This window comes from Typopeltis vanoorti, chromosome 3 (genome assembly GCF_054136105.1).
Source record: "Typopeltis vanoorti isolate ZY-2024b chromosome 3, IOZ_Tvanoo_1.0, whole genome shotgun sequence".
Classification (NCBI taxonomy): Eukaryota; Metazoa; Arthropoda; class Arachnida; order Uropygi; family Thelyphonidae; genus Typopeltis; species Typopeltis vanoorti.
Window position 1 is genome coordinate 14,997,096 of NC_143551.1, and position 15,372 is coordinate 15,012,467.

At 34.7% G+C, this 15,372-nt stretch overlaps 1 protein-coding gene across 2 annotated transcripts in view; it reads right to left on the reverse strand.

The window, feature by feature from the left end:
- Positions 1 to 15,372, reverse strand: part of dor (vacuolar protein sorting-associated protein 18 dor) — a 201,594-nt gene that overhangs the window by 145,111 nt on the left and 41,111 nt on the right. For both annotated transcript variants that reach the window (XM_090390559.1, XM_090390558.1), the window contains 3 exons: positions 12,740 to 12,921; positions 10,150 to 10,234; positions 5,634 to 5,713 (listed from right to left, as the gene is read on the reverse strand). In XM_090390559.1, coding sequence (XP_090246685.1) covers positions 5,634 to 5,713; positions 10,150 to 10,234; positions 12,740 to 12,921 — 347 coding nt within the window. The remainder of the gene's footprint in view (positions 1 to 5,633; positions 5,714 to 10,149; positions 10,235 to 12,739; positions 12,922 to 15,372) is intronic.

Genomic DNA, 15,372 nt, shown 5'->3' on the forward strand with positions numbered 1-15,372 from the left:
ACTTCTGTCCTTTAAAACAGTCTCCTCCACTCTGCCTTCCTCAAAGATTTCAGCCCTCAGCTGTTCAAACAAAATGTGAACAGACTCCTCCTTTCAGGGTGGGCTGAAAAGTTCTCAGCCTAACAATGAAAAAACAAATTTATAATTTCAAAATTATTTTTATTTTTCAACATAATCTCCCTTAAGACTAATATTCCAGCGATGCTACAGCACCATTATCCCATCCCTGCGGTGATTCTCAGTAAGATCAGCAAAATATCCCTCTACAGCTGGAATTGAAGAAAACCAAAAACAAAATGCCTCTTGATTTGAAGAAAAACGATGACCAGCAAGGAAGAGTTTTAGTTTGGAGAAGAGAAAGCCAAATCTGGGGAAGAGGGTGAATGTTCCAACAATTCAGTGCAGATCCCTTAATTTTCCCATTGCCAAAGCACTTTTGTGGGCAAGTGCATTGTCCTGATGAAAGATGATTTTTTCTTCTACAAACCAGGTCTTTTCTCAAGAATTCTTTCGTCTAGTCTGATTAAAAGATCGGAATAACATTCCCCATTTATTGTTTTACCTTTCTCAAGATAATTAATAAACAAAATGCCTTTAGCATCCAAAACACTGATGCCATGACCTCCCCTGCTGATGGATCCGAATTTGTCTTCTTTGGTGCTGAACAACCATCTTCTGTCCACTGTTTTGACTGCTGCTTGGATTCTGGCGTGCAATGGTGAATCAAAGTCTCATCCATAATAATAAATTGAGGCACAAAATCAGTTTTATTCTTGTTAAAATGCTCCTAGCACTGTTCAGAGATTTTCATGCGAGTGCATTTTTAGTGCTCGGAAGCAAGTCCACATAAGGGGACTTGCTACCAAGCAAGTCCCCTTATGTGGCAGATGGGGGGAAAACCTGACTACCATCCGTTGGATATCAGGGCAGCTGTGATTATATTGAATAAAGAGCCGTGGACCAATGGTTTGGGGACTGGTGATCCCATGTGAAAATATTGCCATTCACCAATCTGCACGTGGCCAGTGTGGCGAATTTATGGCCTAACCTTCCCAGATGAATCCGACAGAAATAAAATGGCCCTCATTCCCTGGAGACTGGATGTTACCACCTATGGCAGCAGGCAGTTAAACATAAAGGCAGAGGGTGCTAAGAATCCCCGGGTTATCATATCATGCTGCCATTGGAAACTAGACCTTGGAACATTAAACTGTAGGACTCTGAGCAAAATTGAAGTTAACTGAACTACTTGAAGAGCTAAAGCGACTAAAATGGGACATTCTGTGTGAAGGTAGACTGTAATGGTGAAGAAATTCTTTGATTAAAAAAATGGAGACATATTATAGAGGCCAAGATAAGGAAAGAATCAGTGGAGTTGGATTCTTGATCAACAAAACAGTGAAGAACAACATAACAGAATTTGACAGTGCATCCGATCGAATAGCAAGTATTGTTGTTTGAATCTCGAAAAGATACACGCTTAAGATCATCCAAGTCTATGCACCAACAATAAGTCATGCTGATGAAGAAATTGAAGCCTTCTATCATGATGTATCCCAACTCTACAATAAAGGAAAACATCATTTCAGAATTGTAATGGGAGACTTTAATGCTAAAATTGATATTCAACATTCAGATGAAAGCTCGATGGGAAATTTTGGATATGGCATGAGAGACGACCTTGCTCCTCTGTCGTCTCTATAGAATTTGCAGAAAAAGAAAACTTGTATATCATGAATTCCTTTTTCAAGAAAAAAACACATAGAAAGTGGACATGGAAAAGTCCAAATGGAAAAACTATTGAAATTGACTTTATCCTCAGCAATAAGAAAAACATCTTTCAAGACTGCTCTGTTATAAACACCTTTAACATTGGAAGTGACTATCGTATGGTATGCAGTAAAATCCAAATAAACTGCCAAAAAGAAAGAAGAAAAATGTTTCAGAGATCAAAGCAAAACATAGATGTACACAAACTCAGCATTAAAAAAGATATATTCCAACACGAACTAAACAATAGATTTAAACATCTTATTATAGATGACAATGCTGATCTATCAGAAAGTAATGATATTATTACCCAAAACCTTTTACAATGCTCACTTGAAATAGCTGGTACCACAGAACAGAAACAAGACAAAATCTCTGAGGAAACAAAAAGAAATGAAACAATCAATTAACCTACAGAATAAAATTTAATACACTGAATTGTGCAAAATGATCAGAAAACATATCACAGAAGAAATAAGAAAATTCAATTGTAAATTGAAAACAACCGTAGTCTCCAAAAAGTCAAAAAGCAATTGATGAACAGAAAACAGATGGTTGTAGTCAAACTACAAGGTGGGACCATCACCAGAGATAGATATGCTATAGCAAAAAAAATTGAAGAATTCTACTCAATATTATACCAGGATGATGAATTAAATGAAGAAGAAAACTACAACACAGCTGAAGCACCACAGATTCTACCAGAAGAAGTTATGTGGAGCATCCAAAGCTTCCAAAATGGGAAAGTAGCAGGTGAGGATGAAGTTATAGCTGAACTTCTAAAAACAGGTGGAGAAATAATCTGGAAATAATCTACCAGCTCTTAGCAAAACTATTTACTTTATGCCTGAAGAAAAATGATGTACCAACAACATGGAAGAAGGCTACCCCAATTCTGATACATAAAAAAGATGACGTAGAAGACTTGACAAACTACCGACCCATCAGTCTACTATCAGTGGTTTACAAAAGTCTTAGCTTATAGGCTTTGTATGATTCTAGACCTAGCACAACCAAAAGAACAGGCAGGCTTTCGAAGGAGCTTTAGTACAATGGACCGTATTCAAGTTGTACAGCAGATTATTGACTGGTGTAATGAATATCAATTACCACTATGTCTTGGTTTTATTCACTATAAGGAAAGCCTTTGATTCACTTAAAACTTGTGCAATACTTAAAGCATTATGAAACCAACAAGTGGAGGAGCTGTACATCAGAACCATCAAATCAGCATACACCAATTCATTTCAATGGAAACATTTCTACTGTGGGAATACAGAGAAGTATAAGACAGGGTGACACAATATCTCCAAAATTATTCACAGCATGCCTAGAAGAAATATTCAAACTTCTTGATTGGGAAGGGAAAGGTCCGAAGATAAATGGAAGATATTTAAGCCATTTACGCTTTGCAGATGACATAGTTATCTTTATTTCAACCGTGCATGAATTACAGACTCGGATCCATGAACTCCAAATTGCTAGCAAAACAGCAGGCCTAAAAGATAAACCTAAAGAAGACCCAAGTTATGTTCAATAGTTAGGTCCAACCAGAAATAATAAAAATCAATAATGAAGAAATTAAACAAGTAGATCATTACATATACTTAGAACAGCAGATATCAATGGAACAAAATATCATGGACAAAATTAAAAGACGCACGATGCTTGGGTGGAAAGCATTTGGAAAATTATTCAATATTCAAACGACTACTACCATTATGCCTGAAGAGAAAAGTTTTTAACCAGTGTATTCTTCAGTGTACTCTATACACTGACATATGGCTGTGAAACATGGACACTGAATGCAAAGGAAATTCAAAAATTAAGAACACAATTTAGTATGGAAAGAAATATGCTTGGTATCACAAGATTGGATCCCAAAAGGAATAGATGGATAAGAAATCAAACCAAAGTCTCTGATATCATAGGAAGAGTGAAACATCTGAAGTGGCAATGGGCTGGGCATATTGCTCAAATACAAGATCAATGATGGACAAAAGAAGTACTGGATTGGATTCCACGAGCGGAAAAACAACCACTATGCTGACCTAAATCACAGTGGATTGATGATATCATCAGATTTGCAGGAGTGACATGGAAAAGGAGAGCCATGGACAGACAGTTTTAGAGTAATCTTTGGAAAGGCCTTCATCAGCAGTGGATTAACAATGGCTGATAATGATGATGATGATTCATTGTATAGTTCCATATGTGGAGGTACATTTGTTCATAGAATTTTCAGAGGAATTCAACAAAGACTACTTTTCTAGTTAGAAACATATACCCCCTTCACAGGAACTAAATAAGGAAAATAAGTGCATTCATGATGTCAAATATGCTCCCACATCTCTGCTCGAAATTCGATCTTCAAGAGAGATTCTACTAATATTAGAGGCTTAATGGAGTGATACAGCACTGAGAAAGGATAAAAAATATTCAGGGAGTACAATATGAAATGTAATGCACGAGCATGTGCACACACACATGCACAAAGGCAACACAAAACTACCTGAAACATGTGGATGAAAGACTACAGTCTATTGAAAAGACTATTGGATGAATTAAATAATAATTTTAATTCTTTCTCTGTGCTGTTTCACTCCTTAATCCTCTAACATGAGCTTTTTTTCCCAGCATTTAAGCCTTAATGCACAAAGATTCTACTGCTTAAAATATTTTCTCAATTTAAGACAATAGGCCTTTGAAGAGGATTAAGATGCATATGGTATGGTAAGCAATGGATTGTTCATTATCCTGGTTAGCAGAGCTTCTTGGAACAACTCAAGAGTAAAAATGATGGGAAAGACCAAAAGCCAAACAGTCACCATGCTCTTTAGAGCTCTGGTGATGACCTTTGTGCGTTATTCAGCTCAGTGTTAGTTTTCCACTTGACAAATTGGGTATTTCCTTTTAATAAAACAACTGAGGTAGTCCAAATACATGCATTCTATAAACCCTTACAGAGATCACCAAAAGATGATCACTTTATCCAATTGAAGGATAAAGTACAAACATTGCCATAGTGAACTCACTTGCTATGACAGATTAACAAAAATTCAGGTTAAATCTCCACAGCATTTAATAGTGAATTTGCTATTATGCTAAAGTAAATTCACTATAGCAAATTTTCAAGTGCAGCCATTTCTCATTACAGTAAGCACATAGTAACTAAAAGAAAGAATTATGTTATAGTGAATTTACTTTAGCATAATAGTGATGCTATAGAGATTTAACCTGAACTTCTCTATCCAGTGTTGCATCTAAATACAGCCGACTCTGACTAGAACAAATGTGTAAGGGACTACAGGAATAGCAAAACTCAACTAAAACAAAGAAAAAAGTCTTGTTCATGAAGTTTGCTATAAGGTTGCTATAGCAAACTTCATGAACAAGACTTTTTTGCTTGGTATGCTCTTTGTTATTTAGATAGAATGTGGAAATTACTGTTTTGGTAATGACAAGTATGAGAAGAAATAGGTCATAAGCACATGTATCTCATTATTAAATACTTTTCTGATAGTCATATGCCTATAAACAGTGGCTTTGGCATCTATATTTTCTGGAGTATCAACAAGTTGTTTCACATACTTAGAATATTCACCCTGAATTCACTGGGGAAAAGAAAAAAACAGTTTAGTAAAAACCAAGATAAAATTAATTACAGCATCAAACCATTGTATGATGAATTTCTTTTTCTTTACCAGTTTTTATCTTCTTGGCTTTATCTTATATATCAACTCAGTTAAGAAATTAAGTACACCTGCTTTCTAACTCAAATGCTATTTTTGGCAGCTAATGTTTGCAGTTTAACAAATCACATCATCGTTGTTAAGAAAATAATCAGTTAAGCAAATACTAACTTTCTTCCAGTAATAATTTGAAAAATTCTGGAAAATATGACGGTCATCCGTTGCAGCAAGTTCGGTTTCATATATCAAACCTGCAAAAAAAATAAGAAAAATAAAAAAAAAGTTAAATTGCCTTGAACATAAAATTTGATTAAACAAAATACTTTGTTTACACACAACTATAGAGGTTTTCATACAAGATATAATTTAAATACTTACAAAAAAGATATTTTTGACAGTTAATCACTTTACTAGCAAGAGACCTAGAATTAAATTTCATAGGATGGAAAATATTTCCAAAGGATCTCTTCAAAACCACCCTTAGAAAAATGAGGGGTTCAAGAATAGTAAAACTATTATGTAGGACAAAATCTAGAAGCCTTTTTTCTTCTGTCTGTATTGGACATGAGAAAATATTTCTTTCTAGACATTTCATATGATGATGGCATACCACCAGATACAGAAATCTAATATTTTAAATCATGATTTTACAATGTGCTCTCCATCAGGATCTCTTCAAAACCTTTCTAGACATCAACATCATCAGTAGAAGGGATTTCTGTAGAAATCACCTGCTCCTTATTAATTCTCAACTCAATTATATTCTGAACACTGTAATAAAAAGTTTCTGATTCACAGTCTTTATAGGAATCACAATCAAAACTTTGCAATTTGCAATTATAATTTCTTTTATCATAATGCTCATTACACTTTAGACTCCAATTAACATTACTACCTTTTTTACTTTTTTAATGGGTTAAATTTGTTGCTACTAGAAAAGGAAACATGGCTAACATGTAGATCAGGAGTGGCAGCTTTCTCAGAGTTCTTAATTGGGTTTTCCACTGAGTCTTCTGTTGCAGCAGCTCGAGACAAAGCGTTCTGTTACATTTTTTGCTCCAGGCACATAAGAAAATTTTTAATAAATTCTTTCACTTCCAATGCCCATTAGATAATCCTTCGATTCTTATCTTTGAAGTTGCTCAGAAAAGATAACAGCTTGTGATCAGACCTGACTTGAATATCCAGACAATACAGTAAATATATCATCTTCCTTAAGGGATAAATTACTACTAAGGTTTCCTTTTCTACCATAGAAACTTCTTTTCTGAAGCAGGCACTAAGCTTCCTACTAAGATAAGCCACTGACCTTAAATTCCCTTCATCCATCTGCTCTATAACAGCTGCAATACAGTCCTGTGATGCATCTGCATAAATATAAAAGATTTTTTCCTAACTCAAGGTGCATCAGTACAGGAGGTCTAATCAATGCTGCTTTGAGAACATCATATGATCTTTGTTCTCCAGCACTCCACTGAACTTAACCCCTTTCTTTGTGAGATTAGTGAGAATTTTCAAATAAATAGAACAATGAAGAATAAACTTAGATAAATGTCTAACATTCCTATAAAGCACCTGATTTGCTTTACAGTCTTGGAAACAGGAAAAGAAGAGGATAGCTCTTAGATTATCAGGGTCAGGTTTCATTCTTTCCGGCAAAATAAGATGACCTAGATATAAAACCTCACTCAAGAAGAATTCATATTTTGAAGTTTTTAGTCTGAGTTTTGTCTCATTTAACTTCTTCATAATTTTTTTGAGCAGTTTACTACATGAATTTATATCTGAAGAAGAAAGCAATATATCATCCTGAAAATACAAAACTCCAGAACTTAATAGATCTGATAGATTTGCTTGAAATTATGAATTTCAAGCAAATTCATAATTGCTTGAAAACTTTGTGAATTTCTTTCATCTTAAGGAAGCCTGGTGAGTTGGAACTTCCTCCACTGAGTAGAAAATGCAAAGTACCATTGATCTTCCTCTTTTAAAGGTATCTGATAGAAGCTATTATTAAGAGTGAGCTTTGAAAAGACTTTGGAACTATTTGGCTAATTGAGCCAAAAGCTCCTCTATGTTATGTAGAGGGTAGCTAATAGGTTCTGTAATCTTATTTACTGTCCATCGGTCAAGGACAAACCTAAGATCACCATTTGGCTTCTCTGAGACTAAAAACAGAGATTTCCACAAAGATGCTGAGGGTTTTAAAATTCCTGCTTCCAAATATTGCTGCACTCAAACTCTTATCTAACATGTGAAAATCAAATCCCTGACTAATCCCATTCTTCTAACATTCAATGATCCTAAACAACTGACTCCCCATCCTTAAAGTTCAACAAATACTAAAGTATGATTAAAATGAGTTAAAACTATCATAATTTGTTTCAATTTTTTTTTTTTTTTTTTAAATCACTCCCATTCATTGAGATGTTGCAAAACCTACAGCTGCACATTGGTATTTGTGTGAGACAGATGTCACTTGGAAGGAAGAAATCTGTCTGAGTAATCTCTTACCTACTCATCTTTCCTGAAGAGCTGTAGCTTTTGAGAAGACCAAGAAATAATGAACAGCCTTTCTCATCTAAAAACTATTAAAACAGGAATTGCATATATATATTACCACATTAATTTTCAAAGGGTATATTTCTCAAAGGCTGATCGAACCAGAACTGTACAAAAAGCATAAGTATTATACCTAAAATGTATGGGTTAATATAATTTAGTATTCTTTCTGTTAGTTACAATAAAAACAATTTGGTCCATCACAATATAAAATCATTTTTATTTCAAATCACTGAGTCATTTTTTTTTAATTTCAACCGATTTTGAGATAATTTTATTACTAGCAGCAGAAAGCAGGCTAATAGTTGTTCTGAGAGTTCACTGTCATCATATAACTGCAATATTATGATATGGAACATTTAATTATATGCTTAAAAACATTTTAACTATACTATCCTGCTAAAAGGTCTAGAACCCTTTAAATGCAGGAAAATGGAATCATCTATGCAATACATAAATTTTGCCCTATAGAAGAGAGCATCAGTTCTCTTAAAAGACATCTGATCTTGTATCTAAATGAGAAAACATAGAAAGTTAATAGCATTTCATAAGAAAATGAGAGGTAGATGTTACTTGAAAAAGAGTATGTGTTTTGTGGTATATCTGAACCAGAGGTTTAGCATTCAACAAATCAAGTCCACAGCTGGCAACATCTTGAAGAAATTGATGTTCACAAATAATGAGCTCAACATTTAACCAAGTGGTCATAAAATACTGATTGAGAGCCCTAGTTATTTCATCTTACCACCAGAATCTAAAGAATCTGTGTTTAATTATGCAAGCAGTTACAAGCAATAAGGGTTTATAAGTACATGATATAAATTTAAAGAAGAGGTGCCTTTAGCATGAGTCAAGGCAGGGTGATGAGTCTCACTATACACTCTTTCAGTCTGATATCTAGATGTGAGGTATGCCTGGAGAGTACTTCTTACATCAATATGCCATCTCAATAATGAAGTTTCAAGGTGGAAGTAATGATGTGGAGTTATTTCTTGTGCTATGGATTAGATCAATTGGTCAGTGCATGGAATCACGACTGCTAGACCCTTTACTGTTATTACACCCTCCACATTATATTGCTCTATGTCCTAAAGCAATAATTGTAAACATAACTTTGAACAGAGCAACAAAGGAAACAGCGCATTGCAGTGGCCAGCACAGAATCCTGATCCAAACCCAATAAAACTTCTTTGAGATAAGAAAGAGAATTAGATTATCACTGAGATGACCATCTTCAGTGACACTTATTAATGCTTTAAAGGAAGAGAAGTGAGGCATAATAACACCAGCTTATTACCATAAAAAGTCTTCCACTGAGGTACTGAAGTAGTTAAATGGCCAAAGGCAGGACAAAAGATTATTAATTGCTGTCAATGTTTTGTTTATATCTGCACATTATGAAATATGACAGGATGGCATATTTAAAATGTTGAAGCATAGTTGTACAGTAAATCATAAATTACCGTATTTTCCGGTGTATAAGACGCTCCTATGTATAACACGCACCCAAGAAATTTAATACAATTTTCTGGAAAAAACCTAAAAAGAACTTTTTCTGTAGGCGGAGGTCCAAAATGTCTTTCAGCTTCCCTATTCCCATGTTCTTCAGAATATTTTACAACCTGCAATTTGTAACTTCAAGTATATGAATGTCACCTGTTTTTTTCCATCACTAAAATCTATGGGGAAATATCAAACTGAACGCAAAATATCTCAACACGTCAACTCAATAATGATAAACATCGGTAACTGATTACTCAGATAAGATATTTTGAAACTTGAATAGGGATTCCCTGTTCTTAGCCAATGACGCGCTAGAAGTCACGTGAAGGTCACGCATCAATCTGATTGCATCATTAACTGCCTACAAAGGTCTTGGAACATAAAAGGGAGTGCGTATGACTTTGAAAAGAGGAAACAATCTTTAACGTCATTATATAAGATGCACCCCATTTTTAAGATGAATTTTTAAAGTAAAAAAGTGCATCTTATTCACTGGAAAATATGGTACATTATTTTCAAGAAAAAATAAATGCCAATAGTAAACCACATAGATGCAGTATGTGATATCACATCTAATTAAACTTTTTTCAAAGAGATAAACTTGAACAAAACTAATAATTACCTTTTGATGTTCCTACTAAGATATTTCCTGTACTGTTTTCTGTGGCATTTTCAAAATTCCAACCAACAGCAGTAATGATGTGTCCCTAAATATTGAATTTTTACTTTTGTTATAGCAATATCATTACAAGTAAATAATTATAGGAAAAGTCATTTTATTTTAAACATTTTTAAAATGTAGGAATATTAAAATTTACAGCTAATATTTACAAGTTAGTTACTTGAGTCTTATGTAAGCATGTTATGTTTGTATACATATTTATTGATAATTGTTTAACCTAATGTATATATCTATACATTAGGTTAAACTGAAGACTGCAGACATCTGCCAAATATGCTCTCAGGCTAGGTTTGTCAATATCTAATATTGATAAGCCAATATAATTATATAATCCCCCTCTCTACATTATAAAATTCCAATATCTGATCAATAATTTTGTGATGCCAGAAGTGATATTAGGAGTTGAAAGATAAGTTGCATTTGTAAATCTTTTAAAAACTTTTTAAAATTTGTAAAACTGGTAGCATGTGATTAATTTTTAGTGGCTATTTTTATGACTGTTTGCTTGTTTCTAAAAGCCATTACTTTATTATACATTTCTTTTATGTTATGGCACTGGTGAAAAATAGGAAAATGACACATGAATTTAATATAACTTGTTACTGAAAGGTTCGGGCCTGTGCACTAACTGACAGCCAGCCTGCGGCACCACTATTTAACTGATATACCCTCAAAATAGAAGAGGTTAGGATGGGTGGGGGAACAGAAACCGGAATCTCTGGAGACCAAACATAGCATTTGTCACTTCAGATCTCCAATAAGCTGGGCAGTGGTATTTCACCAGGCGATGAAGAACATCTACCATTACGCTTCTGCTTAACCACATGGTGGTTTCGATAATACTAACATATACAATTGTATTGCTAAATACAAACAAATTATATATTTTTAGATTACTTGACATATAAAAAACATATTCTTGATCAATTAATTTTTTTACTCAGCATATATATAATACTGTAAAAAACAAACATAAAAAGTGAAACAATTATGTTTCACTTTTTACAAATGAGGTAGCCACATCAAGTTAGGGAGAGAAAATCAAGTAGTCTTGAGTTAAAAATGGGTATACATGAATGGAATCAAAAGAAGGTGATTATGACAAACTCAGAAGTGAGCTTAGAGGAGTGCCATAGCATAAGAATTTGAAGAGGAAAGATGTTACAGTGCACAGGAGATAGTTAAGGGAAGTTTAAAGTAACTGTACTGCATACCCAGTCAGGAGGATAAATTAGAATAAACAGAAATTAAATGGATATGCAGAATCATTAAGCAGGAGTTGCAGAAAAGTCTGTAGGGGTGCATATAAAAGCACGATAATCAACAAGCTCATGAGCAGTATAAAGCAGAAATGATGACCACTATAGCAGGGAAGAACAAAGCTAATTATGGGAGGAAGCTAGCTGATGAGATGAAAGAATACCCAAACAGCTCTTTCACTATGAGGCAAGTAAAAGGAAGAATGACTAAGAAAGGGTGACCTTAACAAGTGCTGAGGGTATGAAAGGGTAATAGAAACAAAAAAAGTTGTTCCTGAATGATCATTTTGCAACTGTACCATCTCCAGGTGGAGATACTGCAGTGCCAGATATGACATTGACTGATTCAAGAATAGAAGTAGATGAATTGGAGGTGCTTAGGATATTACACAATTTAATGGTGCAAATACAGAAATGGGATTAGATAGGATAGAAGCTCATATACATGGGCTGACACCCTTCCCCCATCTAATCCCATGAAAACATGAAAGGTTATGATGCAAAGTTGCATAAGAGTTTGCAAAAGTGTGTGGACTCCCCCCCCCCCAAGACAAATCTTTTGACTTGTCACTCTTTTACAAAAAGTTAATTAAGCCATGCTTTGAAGCCATTCAATTTTTGTACCACTACACTCTCAGGTGATTCATTCTACTCACCAGCCATTCCCCATGCAAAGAACTTGATCCTTGTTCCTATCCTCCTTACACAGCTTCAATGGCCTTCCTCTTCTACCTTGTCTCTCTCTAGTCTTCACATTAATCTGGTAACAACCTCTGACTAACTTGTACACTTCAATCATATCGCCTCTCCTTCTATCTGCTAGGCTCTGCAAATTACATTCCCTCAATCTGTCTTCATATCCTGCATTCCACAGATACAATACTGACTTAGTGAATCTTCTAAAAAACGTTAAAAAAACTATCTTCACCTCCTTAAAATCTAGGAGACCAGATCTGTGCACAGCAATCCATATACAGTCTAACAAGGTTATGTAAGAGAACCATTACCTCTTTGCCTTTGCATGTTAAGGTCCTCCTCATCATTGTCATAATCCACTGGAGGTAGTTCCAGTTTGCCAAAAATCTGGGAGAACGTCATTGAGAAACCTTCAGCAAGTTTCCATCATTGCACCCACAGGTGGTGATGATGGAAACTTGAAAGCGGTGCCTTGATGACCATGAAGATATGCAAGCAAGCACCAATATATATTTTAATTATTATAATAAACAAACTATATAAAAGATAACAGTTAATTATAAAGGAAGACATACTTTCATTTTATTCATATGGTATGCTTTTTTTAAACCTCGGAAAAGATACATATTGTCTAAAGGACCTTGGGTATCAGCACTGACAATACTGATCAGTAGATGTTTTCCACTCAAATCCAGAAACATTTGATAAACTTTGGCATAATAATTTTTGTCTCCAACTGCACGCAAAATTTCAGTTTCTAAAAAGGGGAAAAATATTTCAATTAAAATGGTTTAAAGCTGTCATGAATTCTAATAAATAAATAATACATTTACAATAATTTAATTATATATTCAATTTGTTATATGTAGAGATGATAAACCAATAAGCAATTATCAACAAAAATGCACTTCTCAGATTATTATATATCAAATTTTGGGTATCTGACATTTACAATTATGAGGATTGGAACATTAAGTAAATTCCTGAAAAAAGTATCATCATCATCATCAAATTCCTGCCATGTACCCTCAAAGGGTGTACAGGATATGACAGTACTACATGAAAAATTTACATCATTACTAACATCCTATCTACAATTTTCCTCCAAATCAGTCTGTTACTTGTCAAGACTCCAACATTATAAGATCTTATATTTCTATCGTCTAAGGCACTTTGTACCGTATCAATCCACCTATATCTTGGTCTTCCTCTGGGTTGTTTTCCTGCCAACCTGGCAGAGAACACATGTTTTGCTAATCTTTTCTCTCCCATCCTATTTAAGTGACCATACCACCTGAGATTAGCTCTGCTAACGCATTCCTGGATGCTGACAATGTCAAGTTCTTTCCTAATATCCTAATATGATATTGCCATTGATGTCATCTGTTCACGCCTCTAATCTTTCCCAGAACTCTCATATCTGCGGTCTCCAGTCTTTGGTCAAGTGTTTTACTTCTGACCCAGCTCTCAGATCCATAAGTTAAAACTGGTTTGAACACTGTCTTATATACAGCTAATTTAGTGTTCCGACTAATTTCTCTCTTATTCCATATGAATTTATTCAATTGACTTCCCACCATACCAGCTTTGCTGATTCTGTTGTCTATTTCCATATTTAATTTACCATCTTCACTAAAAATCGTGCATAAGTAGCTGAAATGCTTTACTTGTTCCACAGGTTCTCCATTCACAACACAGTTGACGTTTTCAATGATTCTGCCTATTTTCATTGTCTTTGTCTTTTTATTGCTGACCTTCATACCATATCTATTACAACAGTTATTCAATTTAGTCAGAGAATCTTGCAGACTTGTAGCGGATTTATTTAGAAGTATAACATCATCCGCATAAAGCAAAGAGCTGACATTAACATCTCCAATTTTGATATCATGTTTAATTCCACTTTCCTTCATAATGTGATCCATATAGATAATGAATAACAGAGGGGATAATGTACATCCTTGTCTCACACTAGATTTAACATTAAACCATCTTCCTGTAGTTCCTTCAATTCTAACTGCCGACTTACAACTCAAATAAAGACTAAGTATTGCTTGATATAATGCCCCATTGACACCATATAACTGCAGCATATTGAATAGCTTCTCTCTTGGCACCTTGTCATATGCCTTTTCCAAATCGACAAAACTTAAATACTGATCTTTGTTATATTCCCATGCTTTCTCGACTATTTGTCGTAAAGTGAAGATCTGATCCCGACCGCCTCTATTTGGCCTGAATCCAGCTTGTTCTTCCACAATTCTTCTCAACCGTTTCTCAAGTATACTTGCATAGATCTTGCCAGGAACACTCAGTAGGGAAATACCTCTGTAATTCTCACATTCAGTTTTATTTCCCTTTTTATATATGGGTACTATGAGAGCTCTACTCCAATCATCGGGAATTCGTCCCTCTGTCCAGGCTTTCTGAACTATGCAGTGCAGCCACTTTAAGACTTTTATACCACCATACTTCAGCATTTCTGGTCGAATATCATCTACTCCTGCTGCCTTTCCACATTTCAAGCTTTCTATGGCTTTTTCTACTTCAAGTATGGATATGTATTCCTGACTGCAATCCTGGTCAGTGTTTTCTATCACTGTGCTGTCATCACTGCTTGTTTCATTTAGCAGTTTTTCAAAGTAATTACTCCATACTTCAAGGATATCTTTTTCTCCTGTTTTCATGTCACCTTTATCATCTCTAACTCCTTTTACGGCACTCTTTTCTCCATTCCTAAGCTTCTTCAACAACCTCCAGAATATTTTGCCACCTTCTTGATATTTATTTTCTATATTCTTGCCAAAGTCCTCCCATGACTTTTGTTTAGCTAGTTTTACACACTATTTAGCTTTCTTACATTTGTCTCTATATTCTGTAAGAGTAAAAGCTGACTTATTTGCCAGGAACTTTTGATATGCTTTCTTCTTTTCATTCACTGCCTCTTTAACTTCCTGTGTCCACCAGGGAGTTCTGATTTTTTTATCCTTGCACACAACCTCACCACATGCTTCTCTGGCAGAATCAATCAATGTTTTCTTCAGAGTTTGCCACTGAATCTCCAAGGTTTGATTCCTGTTCTCAAACTCTTTCATTTTCTATTCAATAATCTTTCTGTATTTTAGTCTACAGTTCACATCTGAGAGCTGCTCAACTTTTATTCGCTTTAAAACTTTCTTGCATGTTATTCTTTTCAATTTTATCCTGC